General features: G+C 37.4%; 2 protein-coding genes across 6 annotated transcripts in view; one reads left to right on the top strand and one right to left on the bottom strand.

Annotated features, from left to right (window-relative positions):
- Window positions 1-14,476, bottom strand: part of CENPP (centromere protein P) — a 218,102-nt gene that overhangs the window by 50,339 nt on the left and 153,287 nt on the right. The gene's annotated exons all lie outside the window — the stretch shown is intronic.
- ECM2 (extracellular matrix protein 2) overlaps window positions 1-14,476 on the top strand; it is a 37,042-nt gene that overhangs the window by 10,514 nt on the left and 12,052 nt on the right. For 2 of the 4 annotated variants that reach the window (XM_057547766.1, XM_007182383.2), the window contains exons 2-6: window positions 761-1,073; window positions 4,762-4,950; window positions 7,120-7,689; window positions 9,993-10,108; window positions 11,762-11,897. In XM_057547766.1, coding sequence (XP_057403749.1) covers window positions 761-1,073; window positions 4,762-4,950; window positions 7,120-7,689; window positions 9,993-10,108; window positions 11,762-11,897 — 1,324 coding nt within the window. The remainder of the gene's footprint in view (window positions 1-760; window positions 1,074-4,761; window positions 4,951-7,119; window positions 7,690-9,992; window positions 10,109-11,761; window positions 11,898-14,476) is intronic. The other 2 variants (XM_057547767.1, XM_057547768.1) reach the window with 2 other exon arrangements.

The following is a 14,476-nucleotide window of genomic DNA, read 5'->3' as shown; positions in this document are numbered from 1 at the left end:
TGTTCTGTGCTAATCCATGGTTAAGGTTTGAAAAAAAAGTATTCATTTCTCAAATATGTTTTTCAGCTTCACCATATGCAGGGCCCTGTACTGCTCTTGAGACCAGCTGATTAAAAGTTACTCTTTGTCCCTCTTACCTCTTTATAACTGATACTAGTTTGCTGTTATTTTTATTTGGTGCAATTATGCTCTTTCCCCCCAACAAAGAAAATTATAACACTAGAGAATAAAATAATAAAATATAAGAGCTGGGAAAATGAATTGTGGATGATGTTAGTCACAGAATGACTTGGCAGAGAGGTGGAGAGAAACCTCCTGAGTAACCTCTGAAAACCTACAACACAGTGGTCCAGAGAGGGGTCGGCAAACTATGGCCTGGGGGCTAAGTCTGACCCACTGCCTGTTTTGGAATTTGTGTTCACAATTGTGTACATATTGTCTACTTTCATGTTACAAGGGTCGAGTGGAGTAGTTATGACAAAGAATGCATGGCCTGTAAAACCTAAAATATTTACTATATGGTTCTTTATAGAAAAAGTTTGCTCATGTCTGGTCTAGCAATAAAGTACTAAAAATTATTTGATTCTGACAGAAAAATTCTAAATTCTGACTTGGCAGTAATACTATAGCATAGAGCCCATATATTACATGTGTTATATCTCACAGACTTGCTGCTGAGGGATATAGGCAATTATAGGCCAATTTTCAGAGGTAAAAATTTAGTCACTAACTCTGAAATTCTGTTTCATTCTCATCCTAGGAATCAAATAGTGAAAAAGCAAGCATGAAGTTTTCAAGCTTGTATTGTTTTCTTCTGCTTCTCATTTTTCAAACTGACTTTGGACAAAATGAAGAAACTTCTAGGAAGGAAAGAAGGAAGATGTATTACAGAAGACAGAGAAAAAGTTCCTCGCCCATCCACAGATCCAGTAGACAGCTTGGAATTAAGCAAATGAGGATAGTTACACCAGCAGCAACACTTCCCATGGTTAACTTGGATTATAGTACGGAGGAAAAGTTTGAATCCTTTTTAAGATTTCCTGGAGTAGAATCAAGCTATAATGTGTTACCAGGTAAGAAAACAGTAGGAGAGAGGAAGAGAGAAAAACTCCAAAAAGAAAATTAAAAAAAAATTCAAGTTATTATATTATCTTTTGGTTTAATCTACAAAGATAAATTTTGAAATAATTTAAAAAACCATTTATAGAATATACTTATAATACAAATTATTGTAAAACAGAAAAAATATTACTTATCCTATAACTACATTTATAAAATCATAGTTACTATTTTGGTTTATTATTTCTAGTCTGTTTACTATGCCATGTATTTAAAATAGTTGTAATCATAATATAGTAATATACATGTCAAAACTGCTTTTTCATTTATCATGATAGATCATCTAGGATATAGAAATAAATGATTCAGATGAGTCTATGAACTCATGGCTATTAAATATTTTCAACCAAACATGAAGTTAAGCCACTGTATTTATTTTATATAGACCAAACTACTGAATTTTTAAAGTTTGAAAAGATTGGAAATTCTTCCGAAGATTTCAACTAGGCATTTTTAAACACTAATATTTAATGGTCCACATTTTTCCAGGTTTGGAAGGAAAAAGTAATTGTATTATACATATGGTACCATTACATAAAACTTTCAAAAGACAAAAGAATGTATCACCACATAACGGTCTGTGACCAATACTTCCTACATTGTCTCAAGAAAACCAAATGCTTCTAAATGATGTTATTTCCACGAAGTTAACAGAAATAACATACAATTACCATGAAAATAGACAATTTAGGTCACATTTACAACATGATTGAGAGAAGAAAGAGACTAGAGGCAGGGAATTTAAAATGATGATTATAGCGAACCCATAACTCTTAAAGAACGATGAGGTCAATTTCCCTAATTAAGTGGAAAGATATCCAAGCTATAATAATAGAAAATAAAAAGGTTGAAAAGTAGTATGCATAATGTGATCTCAAATCTGTTTTAAAAAATATGCAGTATAGGGTGATGTGCATTAAAATGTATAGAAGATGTATACTAAAGATTTCTAAATTGTCCTAAAATGTTTTCCAGTGGTCTTACAGTACTTTTTTAAAAAATTGTGGTAAAATACACATGACATAAAACTTATCATTTAACTATTTAAAAGTGTACAATTCAGTGGCATTAAGTATATTCACAATGTTGTGCAACCATCACCACTATCTCGTTCCTGAACACTTTCTTCACCCTAAAAGGGAACTACATATATATTAAGCACTTACTCCCCATTTTCTCCTCCCCCCCAGTCCCTGGCAACCACTAATCTTTCTGTCTCTATGAATTTGCCTATTCTGAATATTTAACATAAAAGGAGTCCTATAATATGTGGCCTTTGGTGTCTGACTTCTTTTACTTGGCATAATGTTTTCAAGGTTCACTCATGTTGTACGGCGTATCAGGACTTCATTCCTTTTTTATGGCTGAATAATATCTCATTGCAGAGAAATATCATGTTTTGTTTATCCTTTCATCCACTGATGGATAACTGCGTTGTTTCCACCTTTTGGCTACTGTGAATAGCACAGCAATGAACATTTGTGTACAAGTTTCTATCTGAATTCCCGTTTTCAGTTCCCTTGGGTATATACCTAGAAGTGGAATATAAGATACCTAGGAGCTGGGCCATGTGGTAATTATATGTTTAATTTATTGAGAAATTGCCAAATGTTCCCCACAGAAGCTATATCATTTTATATACCCACCAGCAATATACAAAGACTCCAATTTCTCCACATCCTTGCCATTATTTTCCATTTAAAAAATATAGCCATTCTTGTGGATGTGAAGTGGTATCACACTGTGGTTTAATTTGTATTTCCCTAATGACTAATGATGTTCAGCATCTTTTTATGTGCTTATTGTTCATTGTATATCTTCTTTGGAGAAATGTCTATTCAAGTCCTTTGCCCATATTTTAATTGGGCTGGCTTTCTGTTGTTGAGTTATAAGAGTTCTTCACGTATATTCTAGATATTAGACCCTTATCAGATATTATTTGCAAATATTTTCTCCCATTGTGTACATTGTCCTTTCACTTTCTTGACAATGTCCTCCAATGGACCAAATTTTTAATTTTGATACAGTCCAATTCATCTATTTTTTTCTTTTGTTGCTTGTGCTTTCGGAATCATATCTAAAAATCCATTGCCAAATCCAAGGTCGTGCTTTATTTTATGAATATTATATTTTAGATCTTATATTTAGGTTTTGATCCATTTTGAGTTAATTTTTATATTTGGCATGAGGTAGGGGGCAACTTCATTCCTTTGCATATGGATATACAGTTGTCCCAGCACCATTTGTTGAAGAGACAACTTTTTTCCCCATTGAATGGGCTTGGCACTTTTGTCAAAAATCAATTGGCCATAGATGTAATGGGTTTATTTCTGGACTCTCAATAGTCCACTGGTCTATATGTTTATCCTTATGCCAGTACCATACTGATATAAGCTGATTATTGTAGCTTTGTGGTAAGTTTTGAAATCTGGAAGTGTGAGTCCTCAAATTTTTTTTTTTCTTTCAAGATTTTTTTTGGCTATTTGGGGCCCCTTATAATTCCTTATGAAATTGAGGATTAACTTTTCCATTTCTGCAAAAAAGGCTGTTGGAATTTTGATACACTATAGTACTTTTATAATCAGGAGACAACTCCTGATTATATCTATTTTTTTTTCCAGGGGAGAAATTGGATGGGTGGGATTAGTTTACTGTAAGTATCCAAATGAGAGATGGGTAGGGCTTGAATAGGGCTGACACAGCAGTAAGGGAAAGAAGGGGACAAATGTGAGAGCTCATTTGCGGGGACAGTGGCTCAACAGATGGAAAAGAGTTATCACGAATAACACTAGGATTGGAAGGAAAACATCCCCTCTAATATTCAAGTTGACTGTCTAATGGCCTGCTTAGTTGACACACTTATCCATGTATCTACAACACCATATGTAGAGAAAACAATATACTAAAACCCACTGCACTGTGTACTTTAAAAGGGTATTTGAATTGTATTTCAATAACACAACAATTCTAAAAAAAAAAAGATTGATGCAATGTCTCATCGAGAATTCAACGTAAAAAGCACCACAAGCATACAGTCTGATTTCACCTCTCCATCTGCACATCAGGAAGGGTACAATGTGGGCTCATTCATCATTAGTGCTGTTCCAGCTCTCTGCTCTCTGGCACGTGATGGAACTATACTGCTTTTTCTCTTCTGAAGTTAGATGTAGCCATATAATTTGCCTTGGTCAATGTAATTAGACATGTTTAGAGCTTGTGTGTTATTTGCAACCTCACATTCCCACTGCTGTGGCCATCAGGGCAGCCTGCTTGGAGATGAAGCCTATTTTTTGTCCTGAAAAACAATATCTACATTGGACACCTAGCAGGAACAAGAAATAACTGAGATTTGGGGGTTGTTTGTTGCTGTTGTATAACTTAGCCATCCTGACAGATGCAGGATGGAAGTACGATTCAGGCTCAAGTTACCATGAGGAGGTCACTCTCAGAGCCTAAGTAAGAGGGGTTGAGAATACAGCATGTGAAAAGCATTTCAGAGGGTTACATCTGTAAGATACTTTTATCCTATGCATGAAAGAACATAGAATGTTATTCTTGTGTGGCTCTATCACATTGGGCTCACTTCCATTCACAAGTGCTAGTAACCATACAAGGAATTTAAATGTTACTGTTCTTTTCTAGGAAAGAAAGGACACTGTTTGGCAAATGGGATGACCATGTATAACAAAGCTGTATGGTCTCCTGAGCCCTGCACTACCTGCCTCTGCTCAAATGGAAGAGTCCTTTGTGATGAGACCAAGTGCCACCCTCAGATGTGCCCCCAAACAGTTACACCTGAAGGAGAATGCTGCCCCGTCTGCTCTGATACTGGTACAAGTATTTAGCCCAAACAAAATATCACATGTGATTTAGTCTTTAACTTCCATTTGTTTTTATTTTGTCACTACCTTAAATTTTAAATTATGATAAACTAGTCATCAGGGTACTTAAAATATTGGCACAATGATGATAAACATGGAAATTATTTGGGAAATTGCATGATAGGGGAGAGAAAAATAAAACATCTTGGCTTTAGAGTTCTAGCTCTATTAGAATGAGTAAACTCAGACCAGATCACATTCCACATTTGACTCACAGCATTACAGATGTAGTGATAGAATTTACATAGCAAACAGCTCCCATGTTCTTAGTATGCGTGAAGGGCTCTGCTTAGTTCCTTACATGCATTATCTCACTTAATTCAACTCTGTGTTTACAGTTATTAACCCAAATGAAGATGAAGAACTCATGGTGAACAAAGGGAGGAGTGGCTTGCATCTAGAGAGAATAAAGCCCAGTTTTCCCAGTCTATGTGCAGTCATTACTGCTCAGGTAATCCTAGGGAAATAAAGGGCAATGGCCCTGGAGCAGTGGCTTTCTTTTGTGGCACTGCTGTGCACAGAAAGATCACACTATGAGGTTTTGTTGGCTGCTCACTGTGCCTTATCCTATGAGGCTGATGCAGTAGAGGACTCTAGGGAGGAAGCCTCAGGACTCCTGCAAGAAAAGCCTGGCCGACAGCTTATGAAATAAATAAATACGTGTTAAATAATTCGATGGGAAGGGATACAGATATTTTCTGTTGCCTATGATCAAGGTAGATTGTTTCCACGCACACAGGATGATCACAGGGTGGTTACCTACAAAAGTCTCCTACCAGGAAGAACTTCAGAACATTTAGGAACTGTATTTTGGTGTATACTACTAATTATTTTACTAAGCTATTATGACTTTAGAAAACGTTAGAAAACAAAAGTGTTTAATGAAACGGGACTCCTTGGGATATGAAACACAAGATTTATAAAGGCAAGATCCAGAAATTCTCAGACATTTTTCAAAGGACTTGAACTATTATTCTTGAAATGCTGTGGTTATTTTGCAAAAATAAACTTGGATATACAGAAAAGATTTTAAATGTTTCAATATGATAGTTTTAGTTTCACTTTGCTAATTTTTTCCTATTCTCCTTTTGCATGTTCTGTCAGAGATGTGAAAAAAATAACTCACAAACTTTATAATATATACTGAATTGAAATTTCAAGTAATTCCTTCACATAATTATATTTTGAGTTCTTTTTTTGGGGTGATTTACGTATGGCATTAAATAAAATCATGGAAATGATTAAGTAAATTTTTATATTTTGATGAAAGAAAATCTATGTACTGAGCTCACTTTTCCCTAAAACTCTTCATTCGGAGGGTGAGTCTGAAGTCTGGTCTTTGTCAAGTCTTCCCCACTTTCTGCCAAAGATAATAACAGCTAAATACAAATGTAGATAAACTTTCTACGATTATATATTATGCTATCATCATCATGGAATAATAAAAAATACTCTTGTGCATATGTCTAGGTTAAAGAAACATCATTTAAGTCCAGGACGTCTTCTATAGGTCTCAAGCAGTAAAAATAATTTAAGTACAGAGTCTGGGAGGAAAACAGAAGAGAATTTTCTATAACTCTAAATTTCAGAGGATGCTTTTAGGCCCATGGAGCTGAAAGAAAATCAGACAGATATAATAAATCTATAAATAAAAGCCGATTTCACTACCATAAACAAGTAAAATGTACATCTCTTTCACTTTTTTATGTCTGACAGTGTACAAATTCTTATATTATCAATAAGCCCAATTAACTGAACAGTATCTACTATAAAGTTATCACATATGATTATATTACAATCTCACAATAGGACTGCTTATGGTAAGCAACATATGGTAATATTATTCCCTCTTTAGTCACCAGATAGCATGATACTTTAGTAAAAATAAGTATTAAGGCTCACAAGGAAAAACAAGAATTGCCTATAAAGTCTTACAAAACAGAAATAAAGTTTATTTATTTCTATTAAAACTTCAAACAAAAATTTCAAGATGCATTTCACATTTAAACTGCACTCATATACCTAGAGGGAATATTATTTACTAACCTAATTTTCACTATGATTTTTCCTTTCATTAATACCACAACTTGCCCCTGCTGTCTTCTCCTTATGTGGTCAGTAGCCTCCTATTTGCTACTCAGTAGTATAGCATTAAATGACAGAACTGAATTTTCTGGTGATTCTTCAGAACAAAGAGAACATACCAGTTTACTTCATAAGCAACAGCCGTCTCCTTGGGTGGAAATGCATCCAGCACTGAGAAAAGAGGAACTTCAATTTGAGGAGGATGAAGAAGAAATTAAACAAGATGAAGATAGGGAGCAAAAGGAAAAGATCCCTAGACCTGGAGATTGGGGGAGACCTCCCAATGAGGGACAGAGCAGAGAAGGGGGAGAGCAGAGACCTGGAGAGGAGGGGAGGCAGGCCCATCAACACAGAAACCCAGCAAGGGAGAATGAGGATGAGGATGAGGATGAGGACGAGGACGAGGACGAGGATGACGATGACACCCTCAGAGGAGATATGTTCAGGATGCCCTCTCAACTCCCAATCCCAGCTACCCCCAGAGGCATACCACCTCTGCCAAGCAGGTGCTCTCTGTCATACAAAACCATCTCCTGTATCAGCGCCGACCTCACACAAATACCACCGCTAACAGCACCAGAGATAACAAGTCTGGAGCTCATAGGTAAGAGACGTTGACGTTCGCTTGATTTTGTGGTTAACTCCCATTGTCCTATGAATGTTATATTTTAATTTTATAATATAAATTGACCCCAAACAGATTAATTTCACAATCTGCAAACATAAAAACTTTGCAGAAGAGATAGGTGTTTACTGCAGAATAGCACCGTCAGGTCTAAAGTAAATTCCTCCAAATCAAACCATGATTTCCCATTGACTTTTTTCTAAAGCCAGCTTTATAAGGTATAATTTATATATAGTAAAACATTATTAGCATGTTATTCTTTGAGGCTTTTTTTAAGATTTCTTTTTTTGATGTGGACCATTTTTAAAGTCTTTAATGAATTCGTTACAATATTGTTTCTGTTTTATGTTTTGTTTTTTTGGCTGCAAGGCAGGTGGGATCTTAGCTCCCCAACCAGGGATCAAACCCGCACCCCTTGCATTGGAAGGTGAAGTCTTAACCACTGGACCACCAGGGAAGTCCCTGTTATGCTTTGAGTTTTGACAAATGCTTACAGTCAATAATCTAGATATAACATCTCCATCACCTCACCAAATATAACATTTCCATCACCTCACCAAATTCTCTCATGTCCCTCCTTTCACCAGCCCTGATGTTTTCTGTCTCTAGAGTACCTTTTCTAGGATGTCATAGAAATGGAATCATACAGTATGTAGCCTTTTCAGCTGGACTTCTTTCATTTATCATAATGCTTCTGAGGGCTATCCAGGTTGTTGCGTTTATCAGTAGCTGGCTCCTCCTTACTTCTGAGTGGCGTTCCATTGTTTGGAATAGACCACAGGTCTCAGGTGAAGAACATCTGGATTATTTCCAGTTTGGGGCAATTATGCATACAGTTGCTATAAACATCCACATATGGATGTTTGTGCCGACCTAAGTTTTCTTTTTCCTAGGGTATATACCCAGGAGTGGGATTGCCGAGTGATACAGTAAAAGCATGTTTAACTTTATAAGAAACTACCAAACAGTTCCTTAAAATGGCTGTGACACTCCTTCCAGCAATATCAGAGAGTTCCTATTGTTTTCCCCCTTGTTTTAGCCATTGTGGTAGGCATGGAGTGGTCCAGACTTTTTGCCCATGTTCTTATAGGGCCAGGAAGAGCTCTGAGTGGAGGAATGGCAGGACAGATACGTGTGTAAGGCTGGCTGGTGGGGAGACTGGGACAGTGAATGAGTCTTGGCGATAAGGCCCATGCTGGGGATGGCTCTGAAGATGCAGGGGTGAGAGAATCTGAGTGGGGTTTCAGATGTGTCTTGGGGGAAGTAACAGAAATAAACTACCACAGAAATAATAAATGATCGTATAAATAAATACTCAATAGTCACAGCCTGACCCCTTTAATCAGGACAGCCAATCTGCAATAGGACACTTCTGGTGTTATGGCCTTCCTGATACCATGTTCACATGATCTCCTAAGGAATTCTTCTCATGCCCAGAGTGTCCTGCTCCAGCAACGCCCCCTCCTTCTGTAGCCTGCATGCCAGGTGTGCTCTGCCATTAAAACAAAACAAAACAAAACAAAACAAAACAAAACAAATTTGTGAAAGTCTAAAGTCTCATGAAAGATGAATGACCTATGCTCAGTCACAGTATCTTGGTTTTATAAGAAGGTCACCACATGATTTTTATAGTACTCACTATTTCTGATAAGCTCATTTTCTGTATTTAAAAATCGTTGACTACTGTACTTAATTAAATGCCAAACCAAAACCCCATAAATTAAAGCATGCAGGAACTTCTATAGATTGACGTCACAGAACTATAACATAAGATCCAGAGGCAATCTGAGAGATTATCTCCCCAAGCTTCTTACTTAGAGGAAACTGATGCTCAAAGAAGGCAAGTCACATGCCCAAGATTTCATTGTAAAAAACAGTATATTTCTGGTCCAGGGTCTAGGAAATGTCATTAGGGAAATACAAATAACTATAAAAATCAGTTTCTATAGCACCTTCCATAAACACATCTTTGCTGTAAAATGTATAACGTTAACAGAATTGTCTACCAAACCACATTCTGGCTGTTTTAAAGCAGCTTCATCTAAAACATGATGTACTAGAGAATGACAAGTCCTTAGAGTGAAAATTTTGACCATATGAAATAGTCTAGTCCCAGTCTTGTTTTTTTTCTAAACACTCATTTTCTTATATAATACATACTGTCCTTGCTATAAGTATTGCGTTTTCCTCCAGATAAAGCTCTCTTTTGCTATCTATGCATGTGCATGTATACATGTATTTATAGGCACATAGGCCTAAAACACAATTGCTACGTGTCCTAGGCAATTCTATCACCTCCATTCCGGATGAAGCATTTAATGGATTACCGAATTTGGAAAGGCTTGATCTGAGCAAAAATAATGTCACCTCTTCAGGCATAGGTCCAAAAGCATTCAAGGTAAATAACATGCTCTGACTTCTAACAGTCCACGTGGATGGCTTTCTCATGACTTGTACTGTCAGTGGGTGGAGATGGAGAAGGAAGGAAAAGTAAAATGTTTTACTGGAGTTTTCTCTGAAGAAAGTTTCTGATGTCCCTAAACTGTATTCAAGTTTTATCTTGAATATAGTATATTGTTTTATAGGTTTCTAGCTGTTTTTTCTATGCTTTGTCCTTAAAGCACCCACAACAGCATGAATGACAAAACTAATGTTTTGAATTTATAGAGGCGTTTCTCCCTAAGTAGCAGAAAACATGTTGAAATATGGTCTCTTAGTACATGAGGTATTTCTGGGAAAAAAGGAGAGCTTATCCGGAAACTCTATTAAACATTTTCAGGCCAGCAAGACAAAGCTTCCTTATTTTGTGCTATCTGCAAAATCTGATAAAGGATACTTCAGCAGGAGGGGGTTCTAGAAAAACAAATGGGCTCAGATGAAAATTAACATGGGGATACGCTAGGGAAAGAGAAAAGCATAGAGTAAACCTTTGAAAGAATCAGATTTAATTAAAAATTTTTTCTAAAAGGGAGAAAACAGAGTATCAAGGACTTTCAGAAAAACAAAGGCAGAAGAAAGGAGGGGTCTGTGTGTGTAAACAAATACTCATAAATGTGTGCGCTTAAAGAAGCCCAAGTAAAACAAGTTACATGCCAGGAGGTCAAACTTTATCCCCTTGGATGGTCTTCTGTCCACTCTTTGGACAAATCACTGGCTTCTTACAAGCTCAGTTCCTGGTTCTCATATAGATTCTGGACTGCAGACGAGAGAGCTCCAGACACTTGGTGTCCACGTTCATGTGAAAGACCTGGAGTCCTGCCTCATGGCTAGCCGTCCTGATAGAAAAACAGTTGAGACTTGTGCATTTCCTGTATTTGATCAAAAAAGAGGACACTGCAGGAAATTACCTTTTTCTTGTTTTGGGATTCTCTGTCCCATTTCCAAACTGCTGAAATTGACTTTGAGCACCACTGATGTAAATCATTCTGTAACTTTGGTAGTGTAGGTTAGTTTGGTCAACAAACATGTGACTACAAATGTGGAAATGCACTCTCCAGACAGTCAAAACTGTTTGGGTACCATACAGAAACAGTTTGTGACATTTGTAGCATTTAATTTTGAAGAATGTCCACAATCATTAGTGCTGTTTTATGACTCTGTTTCTACTTAGTATAGATGGAAAACTGAGTTCACAAACACATTGAAAGGGTTCAAATTGCTGTCTTGTTAGCATCTATGACAGATTCAGATTATTGCATGATTTAATTAACTTTGTGTCTACTGCTGAGAAGTTGAAAACCTAAGATCTAGGAAAATATGACTGGTCCAGTGGCGATAGGAGCTTTCTCTTGCTTTCTAAAGTCACCATAAAAATATGGGTGAGTGTGATGCAAAAATCACCAAACGTAGTTTGCTGAAAATACCAGGGAATAAATGCTATTAACAGGACCAACATCTACCTGGCAGGGAGAATATGGGGATTCTTGTCTAAACCTGAGCAACTGAAGGTTTGTGAAACTTTAGTAACTACCGTAAATTGACCATTAAATGACATATATGACTGTACATCTGTGACAAGATAAAAAAGTAATTTTGAGATTTGCCTTTTAAGCTTCTAAAGAATTTAATGCGCCTGAATATGGATGGAAACAATTTGGTAGCGATTCCTTCAGAACTACCATCTACATTAGAAGAACTTAAAATCAATGAGAACAATCTTCAGTTTATTGATGAAGAAAGTTTATCAGGTATTTAACATTTGACTTTATGATACGTGTCCATATAACCTTTCTTCTGTAGTTGTGTGGAAATTTTATTTGCAATATTGCTAAATGAATAGCTAGTAAAATTTTTTTAGGTCATGTTACCATTTAAGTTGATAAAATTTATTTTAACTATTGACTGGTGAAACTTTAAAAAATGTATTTTAAACTGCCCGTTGTCTTAAAAATGCATTTTATAAATAAACTTACAGTGATTTCAGGTTTTCATCATTCACAATACAATAACTAAATTACAAATCCATAATATCCTAAGAGTTACACTAACATTCCCCACACAGCCAGGTGTTCTGGTGCTGTGTTTGTACCGATGTTTTTGGTATCAGTGGTGATAACACAGTATCATGGCTTGTTGAACGGGTCTCCTTTAATCACCCTTAGATGCTCAATACACCCCATACACAACTCCCACTGCCTCTCAACATTCTGCAGTTTTTAACTTGACATGTTTTGGCAAATGAGAATTATGCATAAAATATAAGTAAATGAGCATACTATGTGAGGCTGAGGGGTAATCCTACAAACAAAGTACATAAACTTTAGCACATGCACTCTATATGGCAGTCACTTTGGCTTTGACAGCCTTGTTCCCTAGAGAGTTGCTCTGGCACTTGTCCATGAGGCACATGCACCCCACAGGGCAAGACAAATGATGTCCATGGGTGTGTGGTTGCCACGACAGCCTGGCTTTCCCATGGATGCGCTTTAGTGAAGGTGCCCCACATTCTGTACATTTGATACAACTGGAATTTACTCTTCTTAAGACTGTTCCTGGACTAGCTGGATAACTAAAGTTGTCATATTATGAACTCTGTATAAAAGAGGCAGTATTATATTTACCTTTTCGTGAATTCTAGCTATGTCTTTGATTAGATTATATGCTTCTTTAAGACAAAAAATGCCTAATTTTTCTTTTTATCTTCCTAACAGTCTAGTGTAGTTCTTGAGGTATAGTGCTTAACATTTTTAATTTGATTTGAAATATATTTATTAGGTTAATGTTGATAACCAAGCCTTTAAAGGAATAAAACAATTCCATTATTTCCTTTCACTCCTCAAAAAACTTCATAAGGACAAAACACTTCTGGTGATGGGGAAAAAACAATAATGAGAACTGCCAAATCTGAGGATTACAGAGTTATGGAAATACTCTATTTCCAGACGGATTTCGGGGTACTTAACAAACAAAATTTGAAGGTCTTTTGTCATATGGAAAAGACATTAGAAAGTTCAATTTCTAACTGCTAGGTGAAACAGCCAAAGGAACACTTAATTTAGGACAAGTGTACTAATGGGTTATATGTGATCTACATGTGAGATGGTATTTCTAGCAGTGTTATCAAAATGACATGTTTTAAGTCCTTATTTGGAAGGTGCTCTCACACATTCCTACAACTGCTTCTCCACACGCACTTCTCCCTCATAAAAAAATTTCCATATTCCCAGAGGGTTGACTGTGTTCCAGGGTGAACTGGCCTCTTCCTCGATCCACCTCCCATCTCTACAGTCTGAGCACCTCACAGGCCTTGGCCCTGTGCAGGCGGCCAGTGAAGAGCCTCTGCACTGTCACCTTGTCCAGGGAGGCCCCTGTAGTGTGTGGCCCAAAGGCTCCTCTTCTCTTTGGCCTGTGTCTTTAGTCCCGTTCCAGGGCTGGTCCCTCAGGTACTGAGTTCTTAGTTCTGCTCTAATGCTGGCCCCTCAGGTACTGGGTTTTCTCTCGACTGCTGTAGTCACTGGGGCTCCTCAGCTCCTGTGAGTCCCACTGCTGTGGATGGTCAGGTTGGCTGGCAGTGAGCAAGGCAAGCCCAAGCACGGGCCACTGCCAGTACTGTGACACTACTTTTCTGGGTGGAAGCCCCTGGCTTGACCATCAGTGGCCTGTAGCGCTTCTGTTAGCTCCCTCATGACCCTTCAGGTTTTATATATATAGTTCCAGAGAAGTGGGGAAGAAGGGCACTCCAGGGAGAGAAGCAGTATGTACAAAGGTGTGAAGAAACAAAACAATTTGGATACTATGGGAAATCCAGTTTCATGGATCTTGGATGCAGCGTGTGATGGGGAGTGAAGAACAAAAGATGATGTGAAAAGGTAGGAAGGAACCACACAACAGACAGCTCTGCACATGCTATGCCGAGGTGCTGGGAGTTCATCCAGAATCCACTGAGAGATGTGCATACCCACTATAGAGAAAAGGAAGGTCTTAAAATTGAAGGGAAGGTGAAAAAATAGAAGGGAGGGATAGCAGGAGAAAACTGGACATGCTAAAAAATGTTCCTGTCTTCATTAATGTTAAAAACAAAACAAAACCCATGATCATGGTGGCCTTTCTAGCAATGATGGTGGTGTGGCTATCCAGTCAGAATATCTATGAGATCAAGTTCTCACACAAGGTCTATCCATGTCTATAACCTGTCATGTAGCTCCCCGCCCACAATGGGAAGGACTTCCTACCAACTTTCTGCTAATAAATCCTCTTTCTGCCACAGTCTAACCTACAAGAACCTTCTCTACCTCCATCCTTTTGCCTGTTACATATAGGAACGCAC

This window comes from Balaenoptera acutorostrata, chromosome 6 (genome assembly GCF_949987535.1).
Source record: "Balaenoptera acutorostrata chromosome 6, mBalAcu1.1, whole genome shotgun sequence".
Taxonomy (NCBI): domain Eukaryota; kingdom Metazoa; phylum Chordata; class Mammalia; order Artiodactyla; family Balaenopteridae; genus Balaenoptera; species Balaenoptera acutorostrata.
Note: the sequence above shows the minus strand (reverse complement) of the source record. Positions and strands in the feature narration are given on the sequence as shown.